Source organism: Vitis vinifera, chromosome 3, assembly GCF_030704535.1.
Source record: "Vitis vinifera cultivar Pinot Noir 40024 chromosome 3, ASM3070453v1".
Classification (NCBI taxonomy): domain Eukaryota; kingdom Viridiplantae; phylum Streptophyta; class Magnoliopsida; order Vitales; family Vitaceae; genus Vitis; species Vitis vinifera.
The window spans coordinates 622994-639928 of record NC_081807.1 but is presented as its reverse complement, the minus strand read 5'-3'; the positions used below and the strand labels follow the sequence as shown (position 1 = coordinate 639928).

General features: G+C 35.9%; 4 protein-coding genes across 4 annotated transcripts; 1 reads left to right on the top strand and 3 right to left on the bottom strand.

Moving 5' to 3' along the window:
* Positions 1 to 94: 94 nt before the first annotated feature.
* LOC100264142 (epimerase family protein SDR39U1 homolog, chloroplastic) lies at positions 95 to 7711 on the bottom strand. The gene is made up of 13 exons (XM_002268581.4): positions 7470 to 7711; positions 7306 to 7374; positions 6340 to 6415; positions 6008 to 6067; positions 5497 to 5615; positions 4636 to 4680; positions 4373 to 4451; positions 3503 to 3564; positions 2462 to 2564; positions 2073 to 2133; positions 1685 to 1755; positions 553 to 692; positions 95 to 469 (listed from the first exon to the last, which is right to left on the bottom strand). The coding sequence occupies exons 1-13, from the start codon at positions 7548 to 7550 to the stop codon at positions 362 to 364; spliced, it is 1074 nt and encodes a 357-aa protein (XP_002268617.1). The 5' UTR covers positions 7551 to 7711; the 3' UTR covers positions 95 to 361.
* Positions 7712 to 7840: 129 nt separating this feature from the next.
* Positions 7841 to 8392, top strand: LOC100241858 (small ribosomal subunit protein bTHXm). The gene has a single exon (XM_002268496.4). The coding sequence runs from the start codon at positions 7950 to 7952 to the stop codon at positions 8214 to 8216; it is 267 nt and encodes an 88-aa protein (XP_002268532.1). The 5' UTR covers positions 7841 to 7949; the 3' UTR covers positions 8217 to 8392.
* A 1102-nt stretch (positions 8393 to 9494) lies between these two features.
* Positions 9495 to 11342, bottom strand: LOC104878690 (uncharacterized). Its single transcript, XM_010649291.3, has 2 exons — positions 10073 to 11342; positions 9495 to 9979 (listed from the first exon to the last, which is right to left on the bottom strand). The coding sequence occupies exons 1-2, from the start codon at positions 10365 to 10367 to the stop codon at positions 9678 to 9680; spliced, it is 597 nt and encodes a 198-aa protein (XP_010647593.1). The 5' UTR covers positions 10368 to 11342; the 3' UTR covers positions 9495 to 9677.
* A 453-nt stretch (positions 11343 to 11795) lies between these two features.
* LOC100246984 (NADH dehydrogenase [ubiquinone] 1 beta subcomplex subunit 9) lies at positions 11796 to 16614 on the bottom strand. The gene is made up of 6 exons (XM_002268369.4): positions 16346 to 16614; positions 16181 to 16222; positions 15136 to 15217; positions 14815 to 14870; positions 13364 to 13433; positions 11796 to 12025 (listed from the first exon to the last, which is right to left on the bottom strand). The coding sequence occupies exons 1-5, from the start codon at positions 16469 to 16471 to the stop codon at positions 13392 to 13394; spliced, it is 348 nt and encodes a 115-aa protein (XP_002268405.1). The 5' UTR covers positions 16472 to 16614; the 3' UTR covers positions 11796 to 12025; positions 13364 to 13391.
* Between the last annotated feature and the right edge of the window lie 321 nt (positions 16615 to 16935).

Genomic DNA, 16935 nt, shown 5'->3' with positions numbered 1-16935 from the left:
CAATATCTTCAAATCAAAGTCGCCAATTTTATGCCTCAAAACTCAGCATCTCCTTGCTATGTATTAGGCACTCACAGGTAATATAATCTGAGAGTGAAAGAAAAGTAGTCTCTTTAAATTTTCATAAAATACATTGCAAATGGCTTATTGGTGCATTACCACAAATAATTGCAACTAATTTTGAAAGAACAGAGGAAGAAGAGAGGCTAACAATTTGTAACTTATTTTCAAGGGACAAAATGGTTTCCGCGCAGCAGAAGTAAGCGTGACTCAAATCTGGATCACTTGAATCTCACTCCATGCCTCCAACTTTTGGGAAGCTTTTTCTGAAAAATAAAGAATGTGCATATCCCATTACATCTTAACTCCCAAGAAGAATGGCTCTTAGTGCATCTTTCACATATGGGTATTTGAATGTGAAACCCAGCTGCTGGGCTCTAGCAGGGAGCACTTTTTGCCCATCCAAGACCTGTAATCAGCTCAAGTCATTTGTTTTACCATAATGTGATTCAAACCAGAACCAAAAAGGGAGGATATGGGAGAAATTCTTACCACAGAAGCACCTTCTCCAAGGACTGCTTTGAGTGCAAAATCGGGTACTGGCAGCCATGAGGGTCGGCCCATGGCATTTCCCAAATGGTCACACATCTCAGCCAGACGGACAGGGTTTGGTGCAGTTCCATTTATAACTCCTAACATTCGGATTACTGAAACTCAGTTCCATAGTTGAAGGAAGAAAAGTAAAACCCTAAACCAAGTATCCCTTTTTTTTTTTTACTTATACATGTGACAACATGAATTTCATACCTAGGCCTACTCCAGACCTGATCCAGCCATTTACCAAAAAAGTTGTGTATATACAGTAGGAAAATCCAATTACATTAAGAGGGGGTCAATTGAAAAGGAAATATCAGGAACACCAAAAAAAGGAAGGAGTCAGATGGTTTAATAGGTTCTATGGGTTTAAGGGAAAATCTTGTAATTTCTTAAAAACCATATGATAGAAATTCAGTGCAATTACAGCATGAAGTGAAAGGGAAGGGAAATAAGGGTGAGTTTTGAATGCAACTTCAAAGAAGAACTTGGTCTTAGTTGAACTCTTACCGTAACTACATACATTAAGGTGCAAGCTTCTTGATTACATTTCTCTTAGTATAACAAACAATTTATGTGCTTGAAGTAATTTTGTAATATTGGCTTCTTCTTGCATGAAGTTGAACGGGAATACTTATTTGAAGAAAGGAAGCTATTTCCTAGAAAATTACATAAACTTTTGACCTATTTTAAATCCTTCTATATGACAACATGAAATAGGCTACCAAAAGCCATTCTTCCTTCAAGATGTTCCCAAACCCATTTAAATTTAATAGACAAGAGCCTAACTTCGTGAATCTCCCACTTTAGGAATTTCAAAGTGACTCTAAAGACCACCTAGATTTCCAGAAAAACATCAGAATATGGTATCAAATGTCCATAGTGGTTAGGATGGGACATTTTATTATTGATTTACTTGTTTGTACATGCTTGCAGACTTGATATCAGAAATAAAAGTGAATGTGAATCAGATGAAGCATCAAACAGTAATATAGTTCAGCTCCATCCTACATCGAATATTTGGTTGCCCTTAATTTTCTGATTTAAGAATAACAAGAGAATTTATTCAACTTATAAACAAAATTCTAACCTGTATATGATGGATTAGACAATGCTTCATATATTAGCTCCACTATATCATCCAGATGAATCCAGGAAAACCTACATAATTAAAAGCACATAAATGTTTTGGAATAGGAGGCCAAAATCAAATATATTAGAACCATGATTCAATCAATCCTCAGAAATATTTCAATTTATCTAACTGATTCCTAATTTCTGAAGTGAGAAAAATAAATAAATAAACATGACATTTAGAGAGTGTTTTATTAGCATTTTGGAAATAAATTTCTTGGTTTTGCAAGTGACAAAAAATTCAATTTATGCGTACAAACACTAACCAAATGACACATAAGCAGTAGAAAGTGTTAAATGGTAACTGATAAGATTGAATGGGAGACAAAAATTGAGTACAGTACCATTGTTTACCAGAGCCCAAAGGTCCACCAGCAAACAAATTGAAGAGAGGGATCATTTTAGCTGCAGAGGTTCAAAACAGTAAGTATGCCAGCCAGATTGAAGCTTTTAGATGTGAATATTTGGTTAAGGCGAACCAAATTCAACTAACCAACTGTAGCAGCAAATTCAGTAAGATTATCAATTGAAACAAAAGTAAACATGAAAGACAATTATTATTTTGGGAAGTCATTTTCCAAATTCATCTAGAGCCCATGGACAAGTCTGACCAAATGAATACCTTGAATAAAATTATTTAAATGGAGAAGATTGGTCAGATGAACAAAAAAACTGAGAAGTGGAATACACAATCATTCTTTGCAGAAAAGGGTTCAAATGACAAAAATGATACCTAAAGCACCACCATCCTTTCCAAGAACAACACCAATTCGAATAAGCACCAAGCGAACATCCTTATTTACTTTGAATGCTTTGCCTTCCCATTCTCTACAAACCTGATAATGTGTATTATGTAAGTCAAAGGTTAGAACAGTAAAACACTTATGGCTTTCCATGTGGAAACTTAAGATATGATTATATTTCATGGCCAGAAGTTTACTGATAAGATAAGTTCTTATTAGTCTCCCTTTACATGTTAATGAAACATTACCAGTTTTGAGGATCATCGGAATGAACTGGATAAATGAATATGAAAGGAAAACATCAAGTTGCCTTTATCACATCTTACAGTAGGTTCTTCAGGATTTTTATCTTTTTCTTCAATATGCCAGGGAAAATTTTGTGAGGGGCATTGATATCCGTTGACTTCCTTGCACAAGTCATAAGCCACAACCCGAATAGGGCAATTTCTCACTCTAATTTGGCCCACACTTACACCGCATGGATAAGAGCTTTGCGAGTGGAAAATAAGTGCTCAAAATGGCAGTCAAAAGACTTGATATTACTTGTATGAATGGTTTGACCAGATAATATTGACATTGGAAAGAAGCCAAAAACAATTGCAATTGCCACAAAAAGGTTAAGGTGATAAACATATACAAAATTCATCACCATCAAAAGAAGAAATTAGTAATTTCTTTCAACTTGAAAAGCAGGGAATTGCGGCAATACTGTTTTCCACAATAAATGCAAATGGATTCCACAACTGCTGTATAAGATGAAATATTATAAAATTTTAGCTCAATAAATCGCTTTAACATGGCACATCAAGTATCTCAATTAACCACACTTGCAACTTCCCCAAAACATTGACTAAATGAGAGAATATGATAAGTAACAGATCATACAAGTAATATACTGAAAAAATGCAAAACAAAAACGAAAGAAGGAAAGGAAGAAAGAAAATGCATAAGATGTTACTGAGGCTAACTTCTATCTAACAAGAGAAATTTTAATCATATGGAACAGAAATTTAAATAATCATTTTGTTTACCTCAGCCAAGTAATCATTTCCTGATGGACTTTGCTCTTTAAATACTAGTGTTTCACTTGCGCCTGAGCATTTGAAAAAAGAAAAATGAAATTTCAGCGTATGATCATATAAAAGCCAAAGGTTCATATATTAAATATATTTGAAGCTTCATCAATCTCCAGAAGAGAAAGGAAAGACAAGCAAGCCAAGGGAGGCCGGGAGTTGATAGTTTGGATGTTCCTTTGTCAAAAAACCATGTTTTCAAGTGAGGAAATCACATGTTCTTTTATGCTATGTTTGGTTCTTAGAAAGTTCATGGAAAGAAAATAAAAAGGAAAAATAGAAAGAAAGAAGTAAGTTTGATTATCCATAGAAAAGTTGAGGGGAAAAAGTAAATTACTAAGGAATGCACTTTCCCCATCTCTTTTTGAGGAAAATATGGAGGAAAATCTATTAGCATTTCCCCCTCCCTTCTTTTCCTTAATATTATCTTTTCTTACCTTTTTTCATGTTATTCAAATATAAAAAAATCATTTTCTTTAGCATTTTCCCCCTGTCCTTGGTACTTTTCAAAAGCCAAATGTAGCCCTACAAGTAGCTATACTTATCCCTGATGGAAGCTTTATTACTTTGTATACACTATTACTGCACCTTGTGTAATATAATTATTACAAAATTTTCATTTTGGCACTATTACAAATTACAATGGAAACACACTCTTAGAACCTATATCATAAGTATGTCAAATTGCACCCAGAGGCGATCTTTATTAAGACCTAAAAATGCATTTAAACTAAGAAACATGTTAAATAAGCAAAAGAATTGATGTATACATGTTATTTAATGATTTGATAAAAGAAAGTACAAGTAGAAATTGTGATGGACACGAACCATAGTAACCAATCGCTGATGCACTAACCAAAACTGTGGGCCGAACTTCATCTTGTGAGTTATTTATTATATCCACAACCTTCATAATTAGTTGAAATAGTCAAATGAACAACCAGAAGAGAGAAGAAGAAGATTCTTGTCACTTTTTGCATCGATAATAGAAGAACTTAGTTTGATTTATCAAAAAAAAAAAAAATAATAGAAGAACTTAGTTTGGGTTGATCGCAGTAGGTAGATATTGGTAAAGGAGAAACAGTGGTGACCTTTGAGGTAATCCTGACCCTGCTTTCCTTGATCTCTTTTTTTATCTGCAATACAATACATTTGTTCAATTTTGAGTATTAAATGATGCAATATGTCATCAGAAGATTCTGATATGTTCAACTCCAGTGAAGCACTGAGAGCTAATCGAAGTCATATGCAACAAAAATGTTAATCATTAGCATTGTTGCAAACTGGTAGCAGCATAAGAAATATGTATTTTACATAACATGCTATGAAGCATGAAACATATATTATGAACAAAAATTCCCTATAATTACTTGAATAAAAAATTCATTGAAAACATGAAAAATAAGTTTAACTCTCCCCAGGGGAGCTTGTTCATCCAAATAAATAGAGTGATTTGATGGCTGTATCAGGGGATATGCAGCTCATAAGTGACACATGTTGGAACCGATTAATCGATTATTGACACACCATTTTTACAGCTGGCCAATGCACTACTCAACACTGATTCTCACCTGGCACTAATTTATCACCATAATAGATTACTGATGTGCTAAAAGGCATGAATGTATCACCATAATAGAGTACAAGCACTAATTCAAAACCACCCTGTCAATGAAAACTATGACTTGGAATGGCTATTGAAACCGCAATACTTGGGCATATATAGGTATTGGCTTGCACCGTTGGAATCAAAGAGGGTGTCCTGAGTCTCAAGGCCTAGAAACTAAGCCATACAGGTACTGGGTAGCAAATTACCAAACAGAGGATCCAGAAAAAGAAACTGTAAAATACTGTGAAACAAGTGACATTCTGACTAATTCTTGTGTATAACTCGAAAGATAAAAATGTAGAAAAAGATGAAACTATTAGTTCAATACACTTCTGATACTAACCTCAGGAGACCACCTTGTACTTATGGGCATTCCTGCCAAATTTACAACAGCATTTGAACCTTGAATGCAGTCCTTCCACTCTGGCTCCTCTGCAATTACAATTCCTCGAAAGTCCTTGGCTACAGATTCCAGGATGTAGAAAAAAGAATAAGAGTTAAGCAGAACAATACTTGGTAAAAGACTATAGAATGAGTATTGTTTCAGTGTTATAAGGAAAATTTAAGAGCTCCAAATTGTGAATAAAAAAGTTTTAAAATAATTAAAATTAAAGAAAAAGAAGAGGAAGAAGAAGAGAAAGTTGATTCTAAGTATACATGAATATAAAAGACCAAAAGAAAAAATAAAATAGAAGAGAATAAAAGAGTTATGAAAATCCATAAACCATAAAAAATGGTTACAAGCTGTGACAATTATGAAGAACCAAAAATAAATTACAATTTTATTTTTCAACTTTATGTGGGAGATTGTATATGTAAAAAGTTCAAAAAAAAAGTATTTATTACCTTCTTACCAGGAAAAATAAACTGAGCTTTCGATCGAGACCGTGTCAAGACATGAACACGATGATTATCTGCATTCCAATGGGAATAAAGGGAAGGGATTTAACCCATCTGATATAAAGGTACATCATTCAGAACTTCAAAACATAATATATGCAACATGGAGGGTCTGAAACAATGTGTGATATGGTAAATATTACAGTAGAGTATGTATGGTTTAGGGGATACAATCTGAGAACCAACTGACTCAAACCCGACTCAAATTATTATGGTCCAATTCTACATACACCTTTGATGATAATTCTTAGTTAACAAAGTTACAGCCCATTGGAGTAACTACAACCTGCAAGCAACCTTTGCACCAATCTTCTCCCTATAAAACCCGTTGCTCCTGTTACGGACACAATCATCTGATTTTCCTGCAACAAACCATAAAAGGTCAATGAAGTCCCTAAGGAACCAACACCATCCTACCCAAGAATGCCAAAAAAGAAGCTGGGAAAATTTTGAACATTTTTTCCATGTCAAAAACTACCCTTCATGCTACACCAAATGTGCAGCCCTAGATTGCAACAGTGAAGCAAGACTCACCCAATAGCTGGGTTAGACCAATGATTGGCCACAACCCAAAGTTATGCCAAATGAGTATCATTCATTTAAATTGTGAAGAAAACAAATTTGTTAGATGGAGCAAGTCTAACAATCAGAGGGAGCCAATAAACAAAATGCTAGTAGCCTCACCCATCTTGTCCAACTTTGGGCAAACACCTGTCAAAGAGGTTTCTCACCGAGTAATTTGGAGTAATTTGAGAACAATGTCATTAGGCATTGAAGTAAACATATGAAGAGTTTTCAATCACAAATTGAAAAATTAACCAAGATAGACATATAAAGGACACTACCACTTTTGAGATTGGCAGCACAAAAACGGTCTCAGTAATCTATATCATGCAAAAAGGCTGTTAGTTCGAACCAACCCAACAGTTAATTCATCCAAGTTAAGACAGAAACTACAATGTCTGAAAAGTCAATCATTAACATTCTGTTTGTTCGGTGAGAAAATGTAGGGAAGTAGACAACAAAACAAAAATTTCTAGCCCATGAAACCAAAAAAAAAAAAAAAAAAGAAAAAAAAAAATCTACTTTACAGAGGTAAATTCAATTTGACTTAGCCAATTGTGATTCCCGTTTACAAATAAAAATAAACCTAAGAATACCCAAATTAAATCCCAATTTCCCTCCATTTTCTCGGCAACCAAACAGAAAGTAAAAGAGACCCCCAAAAAGGCCATAGTCTGAAAAGCATTACCTTCTGAGATTGCCCAGAAGCACTGGCATTGACGGCGCAACAAACTCTAAGCCCCTTACTCTCACACATCTAAATAAACAACAAATTAAAATGTTATTTAAAAAATAAATAAATCAGTAGTTAAAGAAACAAGAAACGCAGGAAAAATGAGAGAATATACTAACTGAGAAGCGTTGAGGGAAGTGAAGAGAAGGAGAGATGGAGTGAGCCCATGAGAATGCAGCAGTGGTTCTGCAGAGCTCCATTTATGAGCAATTGGGTTGACCCCTTTTGTGAAAAACAAAGACGATGAACCAGAATTGAAGTCACAGATTTTCCTTTGATATAAGATGAAAAAAGATTGTTGTTGTTATTTCATGAGGTGTTTGATTTGAAGCCACACCTCATCTGATTTTATTTATTTATTTATTTATTTATTTTCTCGTGTATGTTTTTCCCTCTGTAGTGGGAATTTAATTTTAAAAGTTAGGTTATTTTTACAAAGAAAAAAAAATATCAATTTTTTTCGCGCTTGGCCCAATTGCGAAATAGGAGAGCCATAGAAAGACTAGCCCCAGGTTGGACCGGCCCGGCCCATTCCGGCAGGTCCATACACAAAAGCCTTCGCCTGTGTGGTTCGACAACAGTGAAGGAGTAGAAGAGAAATGGCGATGATGCAGTGGTGCGGCGCAGCGGCGAGGAGGATGATGACGACGATGACGGAGAGATCAACAGTGGCGTCTTCATCATCAGCAGCAATGGGGGTGCCGATTCTGTGCGGAAGAGGGGACAAGAAGACGAAGAAGGGGAAGAGGTTCAAGGGGTCGTACGGGAACGCGAGGCCCAAGAAGGAGAAGAAGATTGAGCGCATCAAGGACAAGGTTGAGGTCCCCAGATCCATTCCTTGGCCTCTCCCTTTTAAGCTCATCTGATTTTTTTTTTTTTATTCTTCCTCTTCTTTTTTTCCTCTGCTTCGTCGTTCAGCTAGGGTTTCTCCATTTCTGTCATGTACATTTCTCATTGATCTTGAAGCATCATTTCTCTGTTATACATTCAATTTGAGTGCTTTACGGATTGAATGCATTGGATATGTGATGGATTCTGTAAAGTAGAGTTTTTTTATCAATAAAATGGAGACTGGAGACAGCAAGACTTCTTCTAAGGAATCGGGAAAACTTAAAAGAAAAAGCCCCTTTTAGTTCCTAGGACAAAAACCCTAAAACTAGGAAATTGAAATTAAGCATTTTGCTTGAATTGATGGCTTTGGGGAGAAATGAGTGTTGAAAAACTCAAGAGGATTGGGATATTTCCATTCACCATCTTGTTTGAATTAATGATTCTAGAGAGGGAGAGATATTGAAAAAACAACAAATTAGGAGATTTAAACTGAGCGTTTTGTTTTTTACACTAACTTGGCTCAGGGGATAGTTTTGTTTCTACACTTCCTTGGCTCAGGGGATAGGGTATTCCTAATAGATGTTATATGTGTGAAAAGGAGGAAGGATCAGTTGATCACTTGCTCAGTCACTATTCCACATTAAGAATCCTGGGCAGCTGGTTTTTTCTCTCAGTGGAGTGGCATGGCTCTTTTACGGGAAAGAAGCAGAGCAAAGCTTAAAGGCCCACTCCCTTGTGTTTGTTTTGGACTTTATGGAAGGCAAGGAACAGAAATCATTGAGATGCCAAACTGTCTGCTTCAAGCAATCAAATCTTCGTTTCTGTTAATATTTTTGGGTTGGGGTAAAATTTATATAGATGATCCTCCCATGAACATGAAAATCTTTGTAGGTTGGTTGATTACTTATTAAGGAGAGAGATTGCTACTTAATCTTTGTAGGTTAGTTGATTACTCACTAAGGAGAGAGGTTGTTTCTTGTTATCTTTCTCTTTTATGCTTGCCCACTTGGTTCTATGTGGATACATGATGTGTACTCTATTATGCCTTGTTTTACTGATGCTGGAAAGGAAAGGGATATTGAAAAAATAGTATTAGGAGATTTAAATTTAGTATTTTGTTTGAATGGGTGATTCTGCAATAGGAAGAAATACTGAGAAAACCAGCTAATTAGAACATATCTCCTTGCCCCTGCCACCACCCAACTAAGGAACTAGAAAGATCGAGAAACCCTTCCATTGATCTCATTAGACCAAGTTGTATTTTCACTAGCATGTTAAGTGGGTAATTGAATGCTGAAATGAAGATTTAGACATGGATGAAAGCATAGATGATTTATTTCGTAGTTATAGTGCTTTAGGAAAGAATGATTTAGACTCTTCCGTCATAGTTACATATATCTTTCTGGATGAATGTTGTATAGTTTACAGAAAAACTATGAGCAAAAGGGGCCTATATATTCCTCTTAACATTGGAAATATGAAGCTATTTTTGGCTGTTAGACATCAATGCTGCAATCTATATGAATGTTGGATTCCTTCCTCTCATTCTTCTGCAACTCGTCTAAGATATTTAGGACCAATTCTGCCAATATGGCGAGCCCAATGATAAAATAGACGAAACCAAAGACAATAGCAACAACCCCGATTGAGAAAGCCAAGCCACTGTATCTTCCATCTCTTCTTGTAGGTTCAGTTACAAGCCTAAACCCAGTGAAAATTGCCCATAAGAGCATGAACATTGTGATCACAGTTGCAGCAAGGCGGCCAGTATCTTTCTGGGTTGTCTTTGTCTCCCTTGCTGCTTCACCAGTAGTGGGAGTAAGATTTTTGGGAAAAAGTAAAACAACGTAATAGAACTGTAAAATCTCATCAAGACTGTTTGTATTGCTACCTTGATGAACTGCAGTTTTCTTGTCCTCCATCCCCCGCAACCGACCTGACCAACCCAGTACCAAGTCTGCAACTATGCCAAGCCCAATGATGAAGTATATTGTACCAAAGGTAATAGTGACAACCCCAATCAATAAGGCAAACTGGTTGTATTTGGCTTCGTTCCCAGGATCAGTTGCAAGCTTAATCCCAGCTTGAATTGTCCACAAAAGCAGGAATATTGGGATCACAGATGCAGCAATTCGCAGCATATCCTTTTGAATCATCTTCTTCGCCCATCCTGCTTCATCTTCCATCTTAACCAGACTGTTAGAAAAACAGGACTGTTTTTCGGGTTAAAAACAAATAATTATGCGGAGCCCCTTGTGGGATTTAAAGTCAGTTGTGGTGAAAAGTTTGTGGCTAATCTCTCAATTGCAGTGTCCTAATCTATCTCTTTCCACACCAACTACAATACTAATGGAGAAGCATGATGGCATGGACTCAACCCCGGTAGACTCTCAATGAATTTAGAGAAGAAAGAACCGAGGAAAAGTTTCCACTTCTTGATATAAAACCAATCCACCTTGGCCACGTCTTAGAACTTTTGGACTGGTCTATTCGCTTGAGTTTTATATTAGAAATTTGAGATCATATAATTTTTGCATTCGTTTGTCTCTCTCGCACACACACAGAGTATGACCTTTTCATTATAACATCCTGTAATGCGTGCACGTTCACTTCTGCCCCTCAAAGTGTGATCCAACAACTTCATAGATATGATTTTTCTGCCTTCTCACTGTTTATATTAACAGAAATGCATGTTTTCCTTATAATAATCGGAATCATCTTACCAATCTGAAACTAAAAATGCTTCATTTTAATCCTTGAACTCTCAACTAAAATGAGGAGCCAATTTTAGTGATAATATAACCATCAGCAATGATGAGGGGTGTCATTTTCTCATATTGTGTAATCTTACCTTCCATGACCTTCTATGTTCAATGTTGAACTAATAGCCTTCACATGCCAGGAAAAACTCATGCTTGGAAGCAATGGAATCATTATTAAATTTTAATGGAAATGCTCCAATTCATTAAATCTGAGATTGTATGTGAGGCACCCTTGCAAGCTTTGTTTAATCCCAGCTGGCTTTCGCTATAAAGAAATTTCCATAATTCTTATTGTCCAGTCGGTCCCAATTTGAAGCCTGATTTTAAGATCAGACAAACTCTTGGTATAAGTTTTTGTCATCTTCATCTTATTAGAAAATCAATTAAAAACCATGACCCTTAGCTCTTACCTAAAACCAATTAGCGGGTAGACGAGTTTTTCACAGTATTCAATTTTACCATCATTTAAGTGATCCATCACCTAAATTTACAGGGCAACAATGTAACACCCTAATACAAAAGAGTTGTATGCCCTGATTATAGTCTAGATACAAATTTCAAAACTTTTCCTTGTTTTTATCTAAACCAAGTGTTGATAATGCAGAGAAGACTAGACTAAAAAAGCCAGTTGTTGGGCTTGGATCTGTGCGTTCTCAGAAAAATCAAAACCAACCACACTAGCAAGCCCCTGCAATGGCAATCATCACCCTCTCTAAATCCACTGGCGCAAGTATACCGTTATATAAGAGAGGGAATTACAGCAGGACAATAAAATATGGTTCTGTTTCTGCAGATTTTGATTAAAGAATGCAACAGCTAAAGCCCATGAGCCCCATGGAGTATATGCAAATGTAGCAAATTAAAGGGTTCATGATAAAACCTACTATTCATGTCATGCAAGCAGTTCATTTTAGTCAAATTATCCATCTCAACAGTATACCAAATACACTGCAATTAACAGAGCCTTCTCAGAATGTTCAAAGGTACCATTCACCTTCACTTGGACAATACAAACAAGACAATTCTTTTCTTCATGACCATTTCTAGACCATAATCATGGATAGCCATAGATCGTCCCCGATCTGCATCAGTAACAAAATATTAGAATATACAAAAGAGAAACCAAGTAATAAGGAAATGTTTGTGTATGTGAATCCTGTGTTAGGCATTTGGAATCTTTCTATTTTGAACAAGGCTTTATTAGGCAAATGGAGTTGGAGGTTCATGTCAGAAAGGGAGCCCTTGTGGAATAAAGTAATCATTGGTAAGTATGGGGTAGAAGAAGGGGGTCAGTGCTCTTTGGAGGCGAGGGAGGGTTATGGAGTAGGATTGTGGAAGGCTATAAGGAAAGGATGGGATGCTTTCTAAAGCAAGATTTCCCATGTTTTGGGCAATAGAAGAAGGGTAAGATTTTGGAAGGGCATTTGGTGTGGGGACGCCCTTTTGAGGACCCTTTTCCCCTCTTTGTTCGCTATAGCCACTTCAAAGGAGGCTTGGGCATGTGATGCTTGGGAACAGGCTGAATTTAGGGGGTGTTGGAACCCCCGTTTTGTAAGGAATTTCCAAGATTGGGAGTTAAGTTGTGTTGAAGCACTCCTTTTGTGGTTGCATAGTAAATCAGTGAGTAGGGAGGTGGACAACAAGGTGGTGTGGATGGCTACTAAGGGAGGCCAGTTTTCAGTTAAATCTTTCTATGATGGGATGGTTATGAGGAGTTCAAATTCTTTCCTGGCAAGGCTTATTTGGAATTCTTGGGCTCCAATAAAAGTGAATTTTTTTTGTTTGGGAAACAAATTTGAAAGGGATTCTAACTGTAGACAACTTGAAGAGGGGTTGGACTTTGGTGAACAAATGTTTTCTACGCAAAGGCAAGGAGGTATCTTGCAATCACATCCTTCTTCATTGTTTTGAGGCATATTTGTTATGGCAGTTGATCTTCTCCTTGTTTGGAGTAGTTTGGGTGTTGAGTCCAAGCAACACTACTTAGTTGGCATAGCTAAATCCATTGGGAAGAGGAGAAAGAAGTGGAATGTTGCTCCTCTTTGTTTGTTTTGGACTATTTGGAAAGAGAGGTCAAGAGCTAAAGTTTTCTTTTCTATGTAACATTTTAGAATTGACCAAAGGGGGTCTAGGGCAAGAGTCTCCCTCTATGGTTAATTTGATAGATTGGTTAGGTTGCCAAAAGGAGGAGGGTTTTTGTGTTTTTTTTCTTTGGTGCGCAGATGTATACTTCCTGTGTACTGGGTGTAGCATTTTTTGTCTCTTTAACATATCTATTGCTCTTTTGCCTATTAAAAAAAATGATGGAGAAGCCAAAACAGAAAAAAGAAAGAAGATGATAAAGGAAGACAACCAAGGGAAACTGATCACCAAGCCATCAGTGGTATATAATAAGCCATACAGCTAAATAAGATACAAACCTTTATTGCAATGGAATAATGTGCCACTTTAGCTGTTATCTTCTCGGCCATAGTCATATATTATCTCAATCTGCATCAACAACATATCAGAATTGAGTCAAAAGTATGCAGCCTGGTGGCCCTTTATCATTGATCAACTTTTTTGATTGGTTGGGTTCTAAATGAAGGTGGGTAAGTTTTTGTAACCCTTCTTGGCTTTCGCCTTGAGGCATCTCTTGTATACTCCCAGTATGCTTTGGGTTGTCCTTTGGGTGCATTTTTCTTTGATATATAATATACTTTTGTCTTTTACTTATCAAAAAAAAAAAAAAACGAAGATTATGCAGCCTGGTTTATAAGCATGATCAAGTGCTAATGACTGCAAATGCAATATCCACACAATCTTAATAGTTCACAAATAAGAGAAAACAAGCAACACAGGTGGAAATTAACACACAGCAACCTATAAGCTGGGAAAGAAATACTTCATAATTTTCAGAAGAGAAACCAAATGGAAATGCACTTCCATACAAGTGAGAAACTTTATACCTTTTAAATGAATTATCTTGTTAGCTACTGGCCAAAGATGCTACAGCTATTGGGGTTTCTTGATTCCTTGGGAAGGGCTTAGGCCACTTCAGGGATTCTGAATTTGTTGCATCTGTTATCTTGTTTTTTTAACCTTTGATGCTGCTCTTTGTATACTTCCTATATACCAGGGTTACATCCCTTTTCTACTCAGCACCTTTCAAATGTAACTATACATTTGGCAGACTCTCTTTATACTTCAGCTTATCATGGTCAAGATCCTAAAACCCTAAATGGCCTAAAGAGTAACAAGTGTATATTTGCACTCATTCATGTGTTTAGGTGTGTCTCTGTATACATGCATGTGCATGTCTGTCAATGACAGCATGTGGGTGTTCATCTTGTTCTTTTGAAACCACAAGGTTAACATCATTGTATGCAACTTACAGTATTCACATCTTTTAAAGAAAAAATGCATGGCAAGCTGTAGTGGAACCATTTCAAAAATTGTTCTATTTGAATGAAGAGAAATTTTAACTTAGTCCCATCCTAATAAGCAGAAATAAATGATTTTTTTTTCTTTTTTGGCAGACAAGCGGGATGTCCAAGCTTGGAAATATCTGTTTATTTCCAGCATTCCCATTTCTCTTGTTTGAACCACAAATCAAGTAGAACTAAACATCTGTATGATTTTAGAATTTGCCAAGAAATGCCTAATTGCATGCCTCTGTAGTAAGAATGAAAACTCAGAAAGGGACACTTGTAGAAAAATTATTTTCATGAAAGATTATGCTTTGTAATATATCAATTTTTGACAGGCAAATAACAAACAAGTGCCAAAGAAACAGGAAAAATAGGTGCACAGGCAAAACAAAAAATAAAATAAAATAAAGAGGAAAAAAATTCCAATTATTAATCAAATGATAAACCATTCAACATATTACCCCAGCAGGCGGCGTTGGGTTTCTTGTAAACTTGGAACCACCAGGAGCCCAAGGAACTGTTCAATAGAAAAACAAGTGAGCTTCAAACTGCATAGATAAAGTTAAACCAATATATACAGTATTTGGTCCCAGCAATAAGCATCAAACAGGAAATCTTTCCCTCAAACTACTTTTGGTCCATGCTTATTGTCTAAAGTATCTACATAATTGGTAAATTCTCTTTGTTTTGTGCCAAAAAATTTCTATTAAAACCACTGATCAATCACAGCCCAGAAAGGACCTCTAAGGACTTAAGCTTCTATCACAGCACTTATGACTTACCAATATAAGGATCAGGGTGCCGCCACTTATCATATCTTGCTTCACCATCAGCAATCATTCTATCAATTGTGTCAAGATCCTCCTGCAAATCAGCCAAAAGAAATAGCATATGCTAAGTTGATAGAGTACCCATATCAGGAAGCATAGTTCAGTGAACAGCTCCTGTCAAGCCCTAGAATTCCAATATTTGGATATAGAGCTGCACATAATTGTCATCACGTTGCTGTTGTCACCATGGTCATCATCAACAATTGGCTGATTAAAGTTAAAAAATAATATTCTGATATCCATTAATTGTCTAGGTATCAATAAGCAAAGATAAAAATAGATTATAACAACCACTCCATACAATAAATATTAGACACTTGAGGATCATCCAATTCTCGAGGCCTGCTCTACAGAGTCACATTGCAAAATCTCACATAATAAGCAAGAGGATAATGGGAGAATCATGTGAACATTGATTTTTTCCGTTAACATGGCACCTTGCTAACAATACTAACCACTTCGAATGCGAGTAACTGCCAATTTTTCACTTTTGATCTAGAAATAAACAGAAAGAAAACTAAGAAAATGCTTAAATTGTTCCTCAACTGCATTCAAAAAATTCCAAATGTTCATGGAGGCATAACACATCCTTATTAATCCTTAATTCAATAATTTCATTGTTAAATTTCTCGAAAAATTATCTCACTCACACATGAATCACCAAAATGAATGATACTGAAACCCTGAATTCTTACTATACAGCTAAGTGATTAAACAACATTTCTCGATATGGATAATCGCAACCAAGAAAATACAATCAAAACGATCAAATGTGTGTAGATTATGTTCATTTGGCTTCAAACTCCCTATACAGATCTAGGAAAACAAACCCCCATTTGACGGAAACAACTCAGAACCAAGAATCACCATACATCATCACCCATTTAGCTTTCAAAAATAATGTGTTAGCTCAAGACCAATTCCTCGACGATTTCATATCATTCACAAAATTTCAAAAAAGATAAAAACAGTTGACGGATCGAATGAGAGAACGAACCACGTGCTTGTTGGCATCGAACTTCTCGCGGAGGTCTGAAGCCTGAAAAGAAGATGAAGAATATCAAAATATAAAAAATAAAGTAAAATGAAATAAAACCCTAGAGAAATAGATGAGAATGGCGGAAAATCGGGGGAGAAATGAGAAGAAAAAAAAGGGGAATACATCTTGATAGAAGAGATGGCGATGAACGGCCCAATTGAGAGTGTCTTTGAGGGCACGCCTGTAGAGGATCCGAACCCTCTCTTTCTGCGCTGCTCTTCTCGCTAGATACGATGCTGTTGCACTCATCTCTCTCTCTCTCTGCTCTCTACTCTCAAAACTGGGGACGACGATTGGGGGCTTGAGAGTAATGAGGACTGTGAGCGAGACCAAAACGACGTCGCTTCAGTGACAAATTTTGCAAACGCTTTTCCACAAATATATTTATGGAAATATTGAAAATGAAAATGGTTGAAAAAAAAAGTTAAATAAATTTTGCATAATAAAAAAATACAAGCACTCAATTGAAAAACATGTTTATTGATCCTAATTTTAAGATAAAATTCATCTTCATTTTAAAATATTTTAAATTTCACAAATTTATATTTTATCATCTAAAAATCTTTAATTATATATATATATATATATATTTAGAGTCTAGACCTTGAATATCATTAAAAAAAAATCAGACTTGATTAAAAGTTTGATATAATAGTGAATCGATACTACATATTCTTCTTTATATTTTGGGTTTCTTAACTCTTTAAATAATT

Excerpts from the sequence above, each read along its gene's own strand:
- LOC100264142 (XM_002268581.4), bottom strand. The coding sequence starts at position 7,550 with ATGGAGCTCTGCAGAACCACTGCTGCATTCTCATGGGCTCACTCCATC. Across the intron at positions 2,565-3,502 it reads GAAATGATTACTTGGCTGAG|GTTTGTAGAGAATGGGAAGG; the intron begins GTAAACAAAATG and ends ACACATTATCAG. Across the intron at positions 2,134-2,461 it reads AAAGGATGGTGGTGCTTTAG|CTAAAATGATCCCTCTCTTC; the intron begins GTATCATTTTTG and ends GAACCTCTGCAG.
- LOC100241858 (XM_002268496.4), top strand. The coding sequence starts at position 7,950 with ATGGCGATGATGCAGTGGTGCGGCGCAGCGGCGAGGAGGATGATGACG.
- LOC104878690 (XM_010649291.3), bottom strand. The coding sequence starts at position 10,367 with ATGGAAGATGAAGCAGGATGGGCGAAGAAGATGATTCAAAAGGATATG. Across the intron at positions 9,980-10,072 it reads GAAAACTGCAGTTCATCAAG|CAAGGGAGACAAAGACAACC; the intron begins GTAGCAATACAA and ends CTGGTGAAGCAG.
- LOC100246984 (XM_002268369.4), bottom strand. The coding sequence starts at position 16,471 with ATGAGTGCAACAGCATCGTATCTAGCGAGAAGAGCAGCGCAGAAAGAG. Across the intron at positions 14,871-15,135 it reads GCACCCTGATCCTTATATTG|TTCCTTGGGCTCCTGGTGGT; the intron begins GTAAGTCATAAG and ends TCTATTGAACAG. Across the intron at positions 13,434-14,814 it reads ACCCAACGCCGCCTGCTGGG|ATTGAGATAATATATGACTA; the intron begins GTAATATGTTGA and ends TTGTTGATGCAG.